The 17754-nt window shown below is 44.7% G+C and overlaps 2 protein-coding genes across 2 annotated transcripts in view; one reads left to right on the plus strand and one right to left on the minus strand.

The window, feature by feature from the left end:
* Positions 1-2866: 2866 nt before the first annotated feature.
* LOC310862970 (heat shock protein HSP 90-beta-like) lies at positions 2867-5137 on the minus strand (the record flags this gene model as incomplete). Its single annotated transcript, XM_083771093.1, has 1 exon — positions 2867-5137. The coding sequence occupies one exon, from the start codon at positions 5135-5137 to the stop codon at positions 2867-2869; it is 2271 nt and encodes a 756-aa protein (XP_083627219.1).
* Positions 5138-11698: 6561 nt separating this feature from the next.
* chd6 (chromodomain helicase DNA binding protein 6) overlaps positions 11699-17754 on the plus strand; it is a 67666-nt gene continuing 61610 nt past the window's right edge. Inside the window, exon 1 of the mRNA XM_083772074.1 lies at positions 11699-11785. The gene's annotated coding sequence lies outside the window, so the exon portion shown is untranslated. The remainder of the gene's footprint in view (positions 11786-17754) is intronic.

The raw sequence follows: 17754 nt of genomic DNA on the forward strand, positions 1-17754 counted from the left end.
TGTAAACTTGTAGACTGAGTCCGACTATCAATGTTTGGCCAAGGCCACACTATCACACATTCTGGTAGTGAATAATCAGATACTCATGCAAGCAGAGTGCGCGCGTAGCCTACTGCGATCGGCTGGGTATGTATGTCGGTGTCCTCTTGTTTAAGACCGTAGCCCAATAAGGGACCAGCATCTCTGGCAACGTCATTATGTCGTCATTACAATATCATAATATATCAGGCTGTGATGCCAGTGCCAGTGCCAGTGCCAGTAAGTAGGCCACATGGCCTATATACTTAAGTGTTGGCAGCTCGACAGAGTGCATTTCTAGTATTAGTTTCGCCCAGGACGATATTCGATGCATATATATGCATTTCCTTTAATCCACCCGACATTGATCGACATATACGTCACCATCGAAGGCATTGGGTCCTTTAATCCACATCTTTAAGCAAGTATGCACTCGACAGAGTGCAGTTCTAGTTTTATACTGCAATCGTGTTATTTGTACATTCTATAAAATGATATTGTGTTATACTTATAATAGGTTATAATAGTAGTTCCACCGGATTGTGGTCCTGGTTTTGCCCTAGTCGGACTGATTGGGGGTGGCTACTGGGACGTAAGTCGGGACTTGATCACCCGGCTGGGTCGACTGAGTGAGGGGTATGATGTTGGTAGACCCGAAACCCTGTTGACCTCAGGATACATCACTGATGATACGTCCCAGATGCATCCATGCATGTATTATTTAGGCAATAAATGTGTTTTTAATATTGTTTTACATAGGTGCCAGTATATATAAAATAAATATTAATGTAGAGGACTCGAATAAGTATAATAGATTGTATATATAGCCGGTCCGTCAATATGGTCATGCCTCGTGACATCATCAGGGATGTATTAAGCCATGGGAATGCCTATATATGGAGATTCCTGATGTCTTCAATATCGGCCAGCAACTCTACATCTCCATTCAAACTCAGTCTAAACTCTAACCCTAATAACCCCAGAGTTATTAGTGCAGCCGCGTCCGGCAGCCGGCGAAAACTAGAGTAGGCCCAAAAATTAAAGCCCGGCCCAGCGGCCCTACCTGGGCCCTCATCAAACCTACAATCAAGACACTGCCACCCTTAGATCTCCATATTTGGAGCTAACCTGTTCTGACATTTCATATGTTGATCTGACCTGATCAAACCCTGTACACTCAACACACGCTCCATATATGGCCAGTACAAAATTAATTCCAGACAAAGTGCCAGTGCTCGCTCAGCAGTCTGCAATCACCCCAGGATGTGAGGTCGCTTCTCGCCCTTATGCGCGTCTTATATATTTTGTGTACTTTTTATTTTATTTTATATCCCACAATTTTGCAACCCTCTACCAGTTCAACAGGGTCACGGAGTAAATGTCCCTTCATTTTATATTAGAAGGTGTTGATGATCAGAGACATGAGCTGAGCGATGTCTGCGTCGAAGGAGTAGGTCTCAGCCTCGTCCTCCTGCATGTCGTCTTCGGGCTGAGCAGCAACGCTCACAGCCTCCTCTTCCCGCACGTTGTGGCTCAAAGCCTCTTCCTGATGCATGTTGTCCTCGGCCATCTTGAATCTGTCAAAGTTGAGTGATATATAGAACCAAATGCTACCGATTCATAGTACTGTAATATATATTTTTAATGTTCTTTATTTTTCTTCTTTTTTAATCTCAGATAAGATTCCCGTCTCTGTCACTAGAAAGGTTACCGCAGAAATGTGACAGTTGAATCAGATTTTCGATGCTTTATATAAGCCCAGCGAGCTTTGGACTGAAGTCACACACAAAACATAGCGCATCGCCTAACGATGCTGATTTATGCAGGCATATCCTGAATTAGGCTTGTTGATCCCCATATTTGGGCAAGAGCAAAGTACAGTAATACTCCTTTTAATTTTACTTTTCTACTTCTAGAAAAGCCTGGGAAAACTCATTGTAAAATGTGGCATAGGTCACTTCTCTCCCTTAGGGCGTTAGGGCGTCTTATATATTTTGTGTACTTTTTTATTTTATTTAAAAAAAGATATATCCCACAATTTTGCAACCCTCTACCAGTTCAACAGGGTACTTCGGGTCACGGAGTGAATGTCCCTTAATTTTATATCTGTAGGGAATGTATTATTACTAAATGTATTATTACTATTAGTATTATTATTATCAAATATTTACCCCAAAGATTCCACATTTGTCATGAATTAACAACAAAGTCTTAGAAATCAGATCAAGCTCACAAAACTCTAGACCATGGCTTTTCAGAGTAAAACCCTGGTTTTCAGAGAGGTGGACCAGAGGTTGTGCCAGTGGGGCATCCTTGGAAAGGAGAGGGGAAGGAAAAAAAAGTCCCTATTTTTTTTTTTTTTTTTTTTTGTCCAAATATTTGTCAGACGTTTTTGTCAATTTTGTATTTTATTTCGATTTTTTCATTGAGAATAACAGACGTACAAATACAACACCTTTGAGAGCTTCTTGGATCAACCGTTTATTATATTTTTTTATTTTCGTTTTTACAAGACTTGTCCCGGAGGGCGGAGCTTAATCCACCTCTTCCTTTTTTTTTATTCTTCTTTTTATCCCACAATTTTGTAACCCAGTTTTCTTTTCACCCAGTGCCAATTGTCTAATGTAATCCTGGGCGCTACACTTCCTCTGCCAACCTGGGGGGCAGCGGACTGACCTCATGCCTCCTTCTATGCATGAGAGTCCAAGCTGCTTCTTTGCACCTGACAGGGGGGAATTTCCCCGGCCGGACGTAGCGCGTGGAAGGGACACGTTATTTCCGACCAGTTCCTCTCCCCTCCATCAGGCGCCCCGGCTGGCCAGGGGGAGGTAGTTTTAGAGACCAGGATTTAATCCACCTCTTCCATACGAGAAGAGCCGGTGTAGTCGTCGTCTTCGCCCTCTAGTGGTGGGACGACGGCCGCTATGTCCTCATCCACCTCGCCCTCCTCCTCCTCCTCCTCGATGGCCAGGCCCAGGCGGATCATCCTGTGGATGCGGTTTGAGTAGGTCTGCGGGTCGTCCAGGGTGAAACCCGAGGACAGCAGCGCCGTCTCAAACAGCATGTTGACCAGGTCCTTGACTGCCTTGTCCTGGGAGTCCGCCTCGGCCTTCCTCCTCAGGGCCTCCACGATGGGGTGGTCCGGGTTGACCTCCAGGTGCTTCTTGCCCAACATGTAGTTCATGGTGTTGTTGTCTCGCAGCGTCTCCGCCTTGACGATGCGCTCCATGTTGGCCGTCCAGCCGTGCGTTCCCGTCACGATGCAGCAGGGCGACGACACCAGCCGGTTGGACACGGTCACATTATCCACCTTCTTGTCCAGGATCTGCTTCATGATCTTGCAGAGGTTTTTGAACTTGCTCCGGTCCTCCTCACGCTTCTTCTTCTCCTCCTCATCCTCGGGGAGCTCCAGGCCCTCCTTGGTGACCGACACCAGTGTCTTGCCGTCGAAGTCCTTGAGCTGCGCAGAGCAGTACTCGTCCATGGGCTCCGTCATGTAGATCACCTCGAAGCCGCGCTTGTGCACCGACTCCACGAATGCGGAGTGGGCCACCTGGTCCTTGCTCTCGCCGGTAATGTAGTAGATCGACTTCTGGTTGTCCTTCATGCGTAAGATGTATTCCTTGAGGGAGATCATCTCTTCTCCTGACTGGGAGGTGTGGTAGCGGAGAAGCTCCGCCAGCTTCTTGCGGTTCTGGGAGTCCATGTGGACACCCAACTTCAGGTTCTTGGAGAAGGCTTCATAGAACTTCTTGTAGTTCTCCTTGTCCTCGGCCAACTCTGCAAAGAGCTCCAAGCACTTCTTGATGATGTTCTTGCGGATCACCTTGAGGATCTTGTTCTGCTGGAGCATCTCTCTGGAGATGTTGAGGGGCAGGTCTTCAGAGTCGACCACGCCACGCACAAAGTTCAGGTACTCTGGAATGATATCCTCGCAGTTGTCCATGATGAAGACCCTCCTGACGTACAGCTTGATGTTCTTCTTCTTCTTGTTCTCAAAGAGGTCAAAGGGCGCGCGGCGGGGGACGAACAGCAGCGCCCGGAACTCCAGCTGGCCCTCGACGGAGAAGTGTTTGACCACCAGGTGCTCCTCCCAGTCGTTGGTCAGACTCTTGTAGAACTCTCCGTACTCCTCGTTGGTGATGTCGTCCGGCTTCCTGTTCCAGATGGGCTTGGTCTTGTTCAGCTCCTCCTGGGCGATGTATTTCTCCTTGATCTTCTTCTTCTTCTTCTTGTCCTTGTCCTTGGACTCAACCTCCTCCTCGTTGTCAGAGCCCAAGTCCTCCACCTGGGGCTTGTCCTGGTCTTCTTCCTTCTGCGGTTGCTCGATCTCGGCCACCTTCTCTTCCTCCTCCGCCTCGTCGTCGCTGATCTCCTTGGTGCGTTCCTTCTCCACGAACAGGCTGATGGGGTAGCCGATGAACTGCGAGTGTTTCTTGACCACCTCCTTGATCCTCTTCTCCTCCGTGTACTCTGACTGGTCCTCCTTGAGGTATAGGATCACCTTGGTCCCGCGGCCAATGGGCTCGCCGCCATCCAGCCTGACCGTGAAGGAGCCTTCGGCCCCCGACTCCCAGGCGTACTGCTCGTCATCATTGTGCTTGGTAATCACAGTCACCTTGTTGGCCACCAGGTACGCCGAGTAGAAACCCACGCCGAACTGACCGATCATGGAGACGTCGGCCCCGCCCTGCAGGGCCTCCATGAAGGCCTTGGTGCCGGACTTGGCGATGACGCCCAGGTTGTTGATCAGGTCCGCCTTGGTCATGCCTATGCCGGTGTCGATTAGGGTCAGGGTGCGCTCGGCAGGGTTGGGGATGATGTCGATCTTCAGCTCCTTGCACTGGTCCAGCTTGGAGGCATCCGTGAGGCTTTCGTAACGGATTTTGTCCAGAGCGTCGGACGCGTTGGAGATCAGCTCCCTGAGGAAGATCTCCTTGTTGGAATAGAAGGTGTTGATGATCAGAGACATGAGCTGAGCGATCTCTGCCTGGAAGGAGTAGGTCTCAGCCTCGTCCTCCTGCATGTTGTCTTCGGGCTGAGCAGCAACGCTCACAGCCTCCTCTTCCTGCACGTTGTGGCTCAAAGCCTCTTCCTGATGCATGTTGTCCTCGGCCATCTTGAATCTGTCAAAGTTGAGTGATATCTAGAAACAAATGCTACTGATTAATAGTAATATATATTTTTAATGTTCTTTAATTTTCTGTGTCTTTTTTAATCTCAGATAAGATTCCCGTCTCTGTCGCTCCAAAGGTTACCGCAGAAATGTGACAGTTGAAGCAGATTTTCGATGCTTTATATTAAGCCCAGCGAGCTTTGGTCTGACGTCACACAAAACATAGCGCATCGCCTAATGATGCTGATTTATGCAGGCATATCCTGAATTAGGCTTGTTGATCCCCATATTGGGGCAAGTTCAGTAATACTCCTTTTAATTTTACTTTTCTAGTTCTAGAAAAGCCTTGTAAAATGTGGCATAGGAAGTGGGAGCCAAATTGTATTTCGCTAACCAATAACAGTGCATCAGTGACATCAGTGTTCTCCACTGTTTTCTACCAAGGATTGAAGGAGGGGCGGGGGCTAAAGGCAGATTCATACTCCTATTCATACTCCTATTTCAGTAGCACCGAAGAGCCGACTTTAGGACAGTAACCGCCCCCCGAACCTCAAATGACGTCACATTGTAGGCTCTACAGAGCCGAACCGACTTTTATTCGGCTCTAAAATAGGAGTATGAATCGGCCCTAATACTGAGTGTAAAATTTATAAAGCGTGAAAATGGCCAATATGTGTTGTTTTTTCCTTATTACTGCTGTGGGAGAGGGGCGCAATCATCCAATCCCCTAAGCAACTCAAAACAAGGGTGAATACCAACCATGTACCATTTTGGCAAATTTTCTCTATGCGCTACCCACACATTTAGCTGTGTTGCTCATTCCAGAATGCCCGATCCTTACTATTAATCACTGATAAAAACAATACCAATTGGTATTATTAAAAGGGCCATCACAATGCGCTGTGAGCTTGTAGATCGGCTAGTTTTGGTTAATGTTCCCCCCAGAATAGGAATGCTATAGGGTTTAAGTGCGGTTAAACGCTGTCGCTCAGTATAAAAGTTATTTTCACTCTTATAATGGAAACAAATATTCTCTCCAGTTTTCCTCGTGACATAAACTGTATCTTAGGGGGGAAGATTTACATATTTACACACCGTTAATGTGACAAATGACAAAAGGTTCTATAAAGTAATAATGTAATTCAGGTGGTGCCGTGGATGAAAAGGTTATTTACAGGAGTGACATGAGACAAAGACTTTTTTGAGAACCTCCTATAAATAGGACATCCTCGATAATGAATGGCCGACTAATAACTTTGGAGCAGGCCCGTCTAGCGTTTAAATGGACAGGTATCAGTCAAAGGGGAGATATCGAAGAGGAAGGACGGCTGGGGAAGGATCAACATAATGGAATGTCAGAACAGGTCAGCTCCATATATGGAGATTAACAGTTTGAGGTGAGATGTAGAGTTGGTGAGATGTAGTTGCTGCATGCCAATATTGATGACATCAGGGATCTCCATATTATATGAGCTTAATATTGATGACATCATGTGATGTCACAAGGCATGACTATTGACCATATATGGGGCGTGACCAACTGACTGACGGGAAATGCACGATTCCATTGTTAACTGTGACCTGTGGTCGCAATTAAAGCGTATAGCTTACAGCCTTGTAGGCTACACGTGCTCAGTTGCGTGCTCAGTTGCCTATGGCTTACACACTCACCAAAGCAACAGTTGTATACTCGTTTAATCCAATTTATCGAATGTGGTGATTGTATTGTAATGGAGGAGAACAAGATATCAAATGAAAGTAATGCCTATATATTTAAAGGCTGTCGCTGGTCTATCGTTCGCGGCCATTTCGTTTGAATCAAATCAGCTGGCACAGGCTCAGAGCCACACACCCCTTCAGGACGCGTTGGGAGGAATAAGACTCGGGGGAGTCGGGGCTTTATTTATTGAGTGGTGACTGTGTGACTGTGTGTATGTCTGTGTGTACATATGAGCACGGAAGTACCACGCCAATACCGCTGGATGGCACTGTTGAGCATCGTCTCTCTCTCACACACACACACACACACACACACACACACACACACACACACACACACACACACACACACACAGAGGCCAGGGAGGAGTACAGTACAGTACAGTACAGTACAGTACAGTACAGTACAGTACAGTACAGTACAGTACAGTACAGTACAGTACAGTACAGTACAGTACAGTACAAGTAACTAACTACTAATTTGCAAAACTAACTCGTTAGGTTACTCCGTTACCACAAAATGTATTCCCGTTATATAACGCCGTTATGTATAACTCTGTTACACCCAACACTGTTTACAGTAGACCTATTAACTTTATTGTCACATCAGTTTTACAGAAGTAAAAAAGTTGGTGAAATTTGTGCTTATGCATGGTTCCCATCGTATGGCATTTAAGAAGAAAAAAGAAAAAGAGGGGTTTAAATACTTTTCCATTCAATATGTCTATAGTCTACTGATAAATGACAAATGTGTGTATTCTCTATGTTTATGTCAAGGTGGTTTGTCTATATGTGTTCCAATATAACGTCTGTATTTGCCAGAGAATATACATTCTCCCATAAAAAACCTGCACTATCCACATGTTTCACACAGATTTAATGTCTTTGCTAAATATAGTTGTATTAATTAAAAATCATTGAATGTCCTGTGTGGAGTTTGCATGTTCTCCCCGTGTCCCCTAGGGTAGATACCCTCACAAAAACATGCCGTAATCCTGGTCTCTAAAACTACCTCCCCCTGGCCAGCCGGGGCGCCTGATGGAGGGGAAAGGAACTGGTCGGAATAACGTGTCCCTTCCACGCGCTACGTCCGGCTGGGGAAATTCCCCTCTGTCAGGTGAAAAGAAGCAGCTTGGACTCCTCATGCATAGAAGGAGGCATGAGGTCAGTCTGCTGCCCCCCTAGGTTGGCAGAGGAAGTGTAGCGCCCAGGATTACATTAGATAATTGGCACTAATGAACCAATATTGTCCATGTATCGTATCAACGATGTATCGTGATACAGTACATATCGTATCACTGTTAAAATGTATCGTTACACCCCTAATATATACGGTATATAGCCTATAAAGCGGCCTAAATTAGTTTTCTTCGACGGGTGGCTGGCATCTCCCTTAGAGATAGGGTGAGAAGTTCAGTCACGCGAGAGAGTAGAGTCACTGCTTCTTCGCCTGGAAAGGAGCCAGCTTAGGTGGTTCGGGCATCTGGTTAGGATGCCTCTCGGGCGTCTCCCTAGGGAGGTCCTCGAGGCACATCCCACTGGGAGGAGACCCCAGGGCGACTCACTGCATGGCATTAAATGGAACGTCTCGGGAACCCCCAGGAGGAAGTCACTAATGTTGCTCTGGAGAGGGAAGTCTGTAGCTATCTGGTGGAGTAAATAGTTGAGGGCTCGGTCAACTAAGCTTTTTATTGTTTGTTGTTTTAATATAGCCGCTCTACAAGCTCACATAACACAGCAGAGGATGGTTGGCAGATCACACACACACACACACACACACACACACACACACACACACACACACTGCAGCAGCAGCAGCAGCAGCAGCAGCAGCATGATGCAAATGCGTTTCTGTTTTTCATTTTAAATCCACTAAATGTAACATCCGGGCAACGTTCGGAACATGATCTGCAGAGACTACGGTGGAAGGAATGTTTCAGCCCCGTGAATACTGCATACATAATGATGATGATGATGATGGAGGAAAAAGCAACATGATTGGTGGATGATCCGCAGAAATAAACCCCCTCAACCCGACACTGGACCGACTGGACCCGAACCGAGCGCTGATCTGATGAGCTGCTGTTGTTTCAATGACGGCAGGACTCACTGGAGGACAAGACATTATAGACAACCCGGCCGAGCCAACCGAACGGAACCGGGTGGGAAAGGACACGTTTCCCCGCCGACCAGCCCTAGCCTTGCCTGCGGTAAGACATGAGACACACAGAGACTGAGACAGAGAGACAGGCTCGCTAACGGCAATGCAAACCGCTAGAACGGGGAAAAGAAGAACACGCACGCATGCACGCACGCGCACAGATACACACACACACACACACACACACACACACACACACACACACACACACACACACACACACACACACACACACACACACACACACACACACACACACACACACACACACACACACACAATGGATATGCGGTGGTCTATAGTCTATGAAGATAATCAAGGATTCGGGGGTGACGTCGGGTAGCGGAAGTGCTTGAGACTATTAAATAGACAGTACAGTGATGCTAAAATAACACACAGCCTAATAATAATAATAATATTTGTTAAGTATAATAAGTATATGGTTTCCTCCACATGGCCAGGCTGTGCCAACATTGTACTGCGAGAATCAGACTAGATGTAATTTCCTATATGTTCTGGTGAATTTTGGGAGTTTGATAGGCCTACTTTTCTACTATATCATTACAAATGATGGGTACAGTTTCAGCCATTACAACGCAAGAAGTAGCCTAGGGCTATGCCTACAGACATTGATTTGATGACAGAAGCAATAAGACCCATCTTTAATAATAACCATTCATGATTTTAGTGATTCTAGTGATGATTCTGGGGGTCCTCCCCCAGAAACCTTTTAACATACTAGATGTAAGTTCCTGTGTTCTGGTGAATTTGGTCAGTTTTATTGATTGATTGATTGATTGATTGAGAATTGTATTAACAGTTTGTTGAATGGGTACAATTCAATGAAAGTAGCTACAGTTCATTACAAAGTCTGATACGAGGATACAACCAGAAAAAGCACTAAGACTTGTTTACATCCCCCATTTTCAATTCATCAGATCACTTAAAGACATACAGATATTAGGGGTGGGACGATATGGGTACCCGGCTCACGATACCATATCTGTGGCGATATTAGGCCCTCGATAATGATAATATCACAATATTCGATATATTGCATCAGCAATATATCACCATATTGATGCAATATATCACCATAGGCCTATCTGTAACTGAAAATGAAAACATAACATTTAATGTTTGTGTTAGGACAAAGTTTGTATTACACACACCAAAAGCTGGACATAGGAGGGCCCTAAAAAAATCACACCCATGTGGAGTGAGGGGCGCTAATATATTAAAGTCTAACTCATGTGGATTAGGTGATGTAATGGTGATGTGAAACAAACGGTGCAAACACAAACATTAAACGCCATTAACAATAAAGAGACAATATGACGTAAATTACACATTATGGCGTAAATGTTCCCTTCATTGTCAATGCGTTTACAAAAGAACATTGAACTACAGACAAACATTAAACCTGTGTATACATATACAAGGTTAACAAATAAGGGAAAACATGTACAGAAACATAGGGGGGGGGGGGGGGACTTTAACTTTTTTACAGGGGCCAAATTGCTTTTTTACAGGGGCCAAATTGCAGCCGCCTGCAAGTGCTCTTTGAGAGTGTTTTTTTAAGGAGTCTAGAGATTCACATTTCTTTATGGCTGTTGGTAGAGTAGGCTAGGACGTTCCATATTTTGGTGGCGAAATGAGTATAACACCTTGCTTGAGCCGAATCTAGGATGGAACTATAGGTAGGTATAATTTCATCTCTTCACGCACGCACACATGCACGCACGCCACACACACACACACACACACACACACACACACACACACACACACACACACACACACACACACACACACACACACACACACACACACAGGCACACAATCATTCCTGCCTATTATAATAATTCCTTTAAAACAGGCCTGAAAATCCACCTTATTCAGCAGGCCAAAGAGAGAGGAAATTATCTTAGTGACCGCCTCTTCATTATAATATAAAATAATATAAGGAAATGATCACTCCTCCCTTAGTGACCATCTCTTTGCAAACTCATTCCTTTATCCAGCCAGTATTGGGGAAACAGTGCTAAGTGTATTGACTATACTCTGCACATATAGTGTTTTATTTTATTATTTTGTTGTTATTTTTCACGCCATGATTATGAATTGAATACCCAGGAGTCCCTGGACAGGACCAGAATGGAATAAACTATTACAAATATAGTCTATTAAATAGTCTACAATAGTATATAGTTAGTTAGTTAGTTAGTTTATATATAAGCAGTTTATATATGAACTAACTGAATACACAGGACAGGACAGGACAGGACCAGAATGGAAACAGACTGTACTCTGTGCTGTTTACATCAATCAATCAAACAACATGCCTGCAACTAGACTGCACGTGACGTCACCGACGCATCCTTGTGCCGCTTCCTCTCAGACGAACGCGCAGAGAAAGGGGCGGGGCCTCTTGGCCCACCAGCCAAACGGAGCGTCCGTTGCTCGCCGGCGCGGTCCAATGGGAAACTGTCTTAGAGTCACGGCACCGCCCCTTTCCTCCCTGCTGCTAAAAAAAAACAAAAAAAATAAAAGAAATCTGTTGTTTGTGTTGAGCTGCAGCCTGCAGAGGTTAGCTTAGCTGTTAGCCTTTAGCACGCGCGCGCACGCGCACTCACACACACACACACACACACACACACACACACACACACACACAGACACAGACACACACACACACACACACACACACACAGAGAGAGAGAGAGAGAGGTTAGCTAGAAGATACTCAGACTCCATTTTGGGAACAAACGGTGAGTCAACTCTTTTATTTCTCCTGTAAAAAACTTTAACGTTGTGTTTCTGTCTGTGCGTGTGCGCGCGAGCAGCCGTGACGCGTGTCCTCGCGCGCGTGCGTGTGCGCGCTCGTGCACTACAGCTCTCGCATCCATTCCATCCACTGTAAGTTCACACACACACACACACACACACACACACACTGTTTGTCTGTAGGCCTACTGTACTGTACTGTACTGTACTGTATATACTGACTGACTGACTAGTGACTGAATGGAAACTCCGGACTGAAGCTTTTTGTGTAAAGACCTCTCCTCTATTCTATTCTCCTCCTCTCCTTCCTGCCTCCTTTCTCCTTTCCTCTGTTCCCCCCCCCCCCCACTGGCCCCATGTATCTTATTTTTTCTCCCTTTCTTCTAAACTGTCATGGCGTTGTGTGTGTGTGTGTGTGTGTGTGTCCTTGGAAATAAAAAACGCAGCGCATGAGAAAGCTTCTTGATGGTGATGATGCCGGGTGAGTCTGTCTGTCTGTCTCTGTCTGTCTGACTGAATGTAGATCTACAAGCATCACTACACAGCTGCTAGCTTAAAACCATATATGTATGTATGTATGTATGTATGTATGTATGTATGTATCTATGTGTTATCTTATGTCATGTACGTATGCAGCAGAGTGTGTTCTTATGTTTATGCTAACTAAATGTATTTTTGGGGCAACTTGCGTGTGTGTGTGTGTGTAACATCTGTCAGTAAGGGGAGTCCCCCAGGGTTGTGTACTTCACTCTGCTGTCTGACATTGTGTGTGTGTGTGTGTGTGTGTGTGTGTGTGTGACTGTGTGTGTGTGTGTGTGTAACATCTGTCAGTAAGGGGAGTCCCCCAGGGTTGTGTATTTCACTTCTGCTGTCTGACAGTGTGTGTGTGTGTGTGTGTGTGTGTGTGTGTGTGTGTGTGTGTGTGTGTGTGTGTGACACTGTTAATGACACTAAAAGATGCCTGCAAAGACAATCATCTTTGGGGCAGGTGGAGTTTGCTTTCAGGTATTCGTTTGAGACGACTTCATGGAACGGTGCACTGTAGGCCAGGTGTAGGCAATCAAGGGGTTGACACAAAGGTCTCAGGGGCTGATGTGCTATACTTGCCCAAAGGTCATGTCCACCTGAAAAGTAAATTGTCCATTATAAAATGATAGGTAAAATTTGATTTACCGTTCAATTTTAAAGGACCACTTCACCACTTTTCAACCTATCTTCATATAATAGGTCCTCACTAATAATCATGAATGGCACACATTTCTTTGAGTGGTGCAAGCCAACCACTCCTATAGAGACACACAGGGACTACAAATGTCACACCCCCAAATGAGACAGCGGCCCCACTTCTGGTCCGTTAGAACGGTGTACTGCAGGCCAGCCCATAGAAGTCCATTGAACTTTAAATGCTTAGTATGAGGTATAAAGTACAGCAGCAGCAGCCTTGTGTTCATAAAACAGAAAGATTGGGTATTGGGTAAGACTGACGTTACGTATCTTTCAGGACCTTTCACTGCTTCGTCTCAACCATTACTCAATGGCTCTGGTCTCAGCCACCGTGGTGGATATTTTCACATTCCGTCTTTTTGTTTTTCTTTGTTGCCACTACTGTTGGAGCAGCCATAAACTACACAGGTTCATCTCGATGTTCTGGGCATCTTTGTAATGTCAGTGTTAGTAAAAAGCAGGTAAAAGAGTAACGTTTGAGGCAGACTAACATCAGTCAATCTGCCGTTCACTGTAGTAGAAGAGGTGCGCCTGGTGAGGGTTTAAACCCTGCAGCTACGTCGAGTCGGCCTACAGGAAATGCGTAAGCTGCGACCATGAGACCCGTTTCTGAATTTGTCTATAGCCAGCTTGCTGTGTCTGTTTGTACCACGGATTTGAGAATAAAAATCACACCAGTGTGAAGTGAGGGGCGCTCTCATCATCGTACATCATCATACATCATCTCATTCCGGCCAATCACAAACACTCAGAATTCTCCATTCATTGTCAATGGCATTTAATGTTTGTGTTAGGACAACATTTGGGTAACACACACCAAAAGCTGGACATAGGAAAGGCTATAGTATAGTATCACCCCTCAAAAAGCCAATTGTGATTGGCCGGAATGTGATGATGTATGATGATAAGAGAGCCTCTCACTTCACACAAGTGTGATCTTTATTTTCCTTTGGGGACTGTGCGATAACAAATGTCATACGTAACTTTTTATGACAAATACCTACATAGTATGAATCAGAAATCAGATCCGAACCTCGGGTGTCTGATCACAACGGACAGCGACGTAGTTTTCGAGAAAAGAGCCAGAGAAGATCCTAATTGTATATACATAGTATGTCTGCTATTTATTGATTGGCCAACGTATAAAATACGTATGTATGCCAAGAATGTGGGATTCCCTTTTATTCTCCATCCCCACCTGTGCCAGGATGTAAAAAAACGTCTTTATTTTTTTGTCATTTAATCTAGTAATTAAAAATATTTTTCATAATTTTTTGCTTTTACTCACATGCCTACACACGGATCTGACGTGCACGCGCGTGCTTATTCGTTATTTTTCTGCTCAAATTGAGCCAAAAACAGACAAATTCAGATCCATATAAAGCAATATAAAACATATATACGTCAATCGTAGACAATATATGCCATTTAGAGTGACTCATAGGAATAGACTATGTGACAACCAGGTATAGTCTGGTAACCACCGGAGAGATGGGTGACAGCCAGAATGTAGACGGCACCCCGGGAGCAGTATGGGTTGGTGCCCCAGCCTGCATCCTCCGTGAGGCCTTTAGGAGGGTCATTCGAGCCGCAAGCGGAGCCTGCAGTACCACCGTTGCCCAGGTGGAGCCTGTAGAACCACTGCGGCTCAAGAAACCACCACTCCTGAATGAAGTGTCTGGTGCTGGGAGTCTGATGCAACGCACAGGTCCTGGGCCTGGCGGTACTCCTGGTGAGAGCAGGAGTGGACCTGGTGAGACGTAGGAGGGGCCCGGACAGGAGTCAACCCACAGAGCCTAGTCCCTCCACATGCCAGAATTCTACCTCCCAGTCTCGGCAGAGTAGTTCCGGAGTGGATCCAACGGATTGTCTTGCCCTGGTCTTTCCCTATTGGGTCTGATCGAGGGTAGCTACTGGGACGTAAGTCGGGACTTGATCACCCTGGCTGGGTCACCCGAGTGAGGGGTATGATGTTCGCAAGACCCGAAACCCAGATGACCTTGGGATACATACATCACTGAGGAGGATACGTCCCAGGTGCATCCAAGCGATGTATTTTCGTTTTGCCTATTCTAAAACTTATATATATACATTTGTGTGTGTATGTGTATATACTATATATATACATCAGCAGCAGACAATGTGTTAAGTGTAGCAACAGTGCAAACAGCCAATTCTAGGTAAACACTGCTCTTATTTTACATTCCGCAGACCAGAAGACAGAGCGACATATATCTGGTGTTGTGTTTATAGACGGTTGCATCCGCTCTCAAACAAGCACTTGCTCAGTTGGGCAACCTGAAAGCAAACTTCACCTGCCCAAATGCTTTATACAACAGTAGATATCTGTCTACACACCTCAGCTATGGCTGCACCCAGGGCGTATACATACAACACTAGATATCTGTCTACACACCTGAACGTGGCCAGAGTGCTCTGTCTTCTGGTCTGTGGAATGTGAAATAAGAGCACTGTTTACCTATATAAGGTGTTGTTTTCACTGTTGCTACAACACTTATATAAAGTCACATGTGTGAACCCATATTCATATTCATAGCTATCTGTATGTAGGTATTTGGCATAAAAGTTGAGGCATGACTTGTTTATACAGACAGACAGACAGACAGACAGACAGACAGGGGCCCAGAGACAGGTAAATGCGAGACCATTTGGTTCCATTTGTATAGTCTCAGAGTTACAGACCTGTAAGGGTCCGTTTGCTTCCATTTGTACACTCGAAGATACAGACCTGTCCATTTGGAACCTCTTCAAGGAACCCTGAGAAGTGAGGTCCAGGGACCTCATATTTTATTTTCAACTCATTTAGTGCCAGCCCTACCACCGGATTCAGCTGGGACTTTTGTTTTGTCAACAAGAGCAGCTGCACGGAACACACTGCTTAAAAGTGAAACTGACCGGGTTAGCAGGTTAGCGCTTTCAAAGCAACTGGGTATATGAAAACATGGTATGTCCGCTGGCTGTCATTCCTTCCATTAAGTTTACCAATTACGTGTGTGTGTGTGTGTGTGTGTGTGTGTGTGTGTGTGTGTGTGTCCGTCCGTCCGTCCGTCCGTCCGTCCGTCCGTCCGTCCGGTGCTCATATTATTGGACATCATGTTGACATCAACAGATCAGACGTCATCATTGTGATGAAATCACAGTTCACACATCACGAGTGTTTTCTTACTTAAACTTCTTGTTTAGTTACAGTCGATTCCACCCTCTCTTCATTCAACAACACTTCTGATATTGAAGCTTAAAGCTGATATTGAATAATATTTGGAGCTCCCTCCTGTTCAAGAGGTGAGGTTAATGAGGTTAATTGTTTAATAAAGGGCAAACTAAGCTACAAATCAGTGTCATCAATATGGTATGGGTAAGACCATTCAAACAAGACAGATACTTTAGTAGCACTAGCAAGGGAAAGTTTCCTTTCAAAATAAATCTGTATCGGACAAAATAAAATCAGTGATCAGGATTGATGCTCAAAAAATTTGATCGGAGCACCCCTAGTTTCTAAAGTGCAACTTTGTTTATTCTGGCTTGTTTCTGAAGTGTAGTTGCTTATTTGGGCTCGTTTATAAAGTGTAGTTGATTATTTGGGCTTGTTTCTAAAGTGTAGTTTATTATTTGGGCTTGTTTCTGAAGTGTAGTTGATTATTTGGGAGTGTTTATAAAGTGTAGTTGATTATTTGGGCTTGTTTCTAAAGTGTAGTTGTTTATTTGGGCTTGTTTCTAATTCTAACGTGTAGTTATTTATTTGAGTTTGTTTCTGAAGTGTAGTTGATTATTTGGGCTTGTTTCTAAAGTGTAGTTGATTATTTGGGCATGTTTCTACAGTACAACAATGGTATAAATACTTAATTAATGTATGTGCACTGTTGTTCATAAATAATGTTTTTAATTTTGATGGCTTTTATATGGTTGAATCACTGTTTTACTTTATTCTTTTTACTGTTTCCATAGCCACACTCTTAACTGTTTAGACTGCTGGTAGTAACTGGTTATTACATGTAACATGGCCTCTTGTCATTGGCTCATTGATAGCCCAGCCTTTATATAAAGACATGCCCAAATTCTGCCACTCTATGACTCTGATGAAGACCGAAAGGTGGAAACGTTAGTCATTCTGTATACTTAGCACCTAATAAAAGGCTCTAAATGTCCGTGCTGCTCCGGTATAAATACTTACCGGTAATTTGCTTATTGTACTGGTTAATAACATTTTATTAAGACATGACCGTAGGCCCAGGCCGTAGCGTAACGGTCTGGGCACCGGACTGGTGATCCAGTCGCGGTGTGCCGCGGGTTCGACTCCCGGACCCGACACGGCCTTTACCGCATGTCATCCCCCCATCTCTCTCCCGTTTCCTGTCAGCCTACTTTCTATCCCTTAAAAAATCAATAAAGGCGTAAGCCGCAAAAAAATATCTAAAAAAAAAAAAAAAAAAAAGACATGACCGTAATATGCCTGAAAAATGTGTAATAAAAATATTCTCAATAAAATGTATATTAAATGTAATAACCACATTATATTTACAAAACGCTTAGGAGGGGCAGCCCCGTTTAACCATGTAACCATGAATATCCGCACACACCCCCATTTCACGCATGACTTAAATGAACGGATGCTTAAACAATGAATAACTTTATTGACTGGGAGAAAAGAGCATGGCGGCAGAAAGACTTGTCATCTCGTCTGTTCATTTCATGACTAGCCTCGGGACAG

The sequence above is a fragment of the Protomyctophum parallelum genome (genome assembly GCF_964188405.1).
Source record: "Protomyctophum parallelum genome assembly, chromosome: 8".
Taxonomy (NCBI): domain Eukaryota; kingdom Metazoa; phylum Chordata; class Actinopteri; order Myctophiformes; family Myctophidae; genus Protomyctophum; species Protomyctophum parallelum.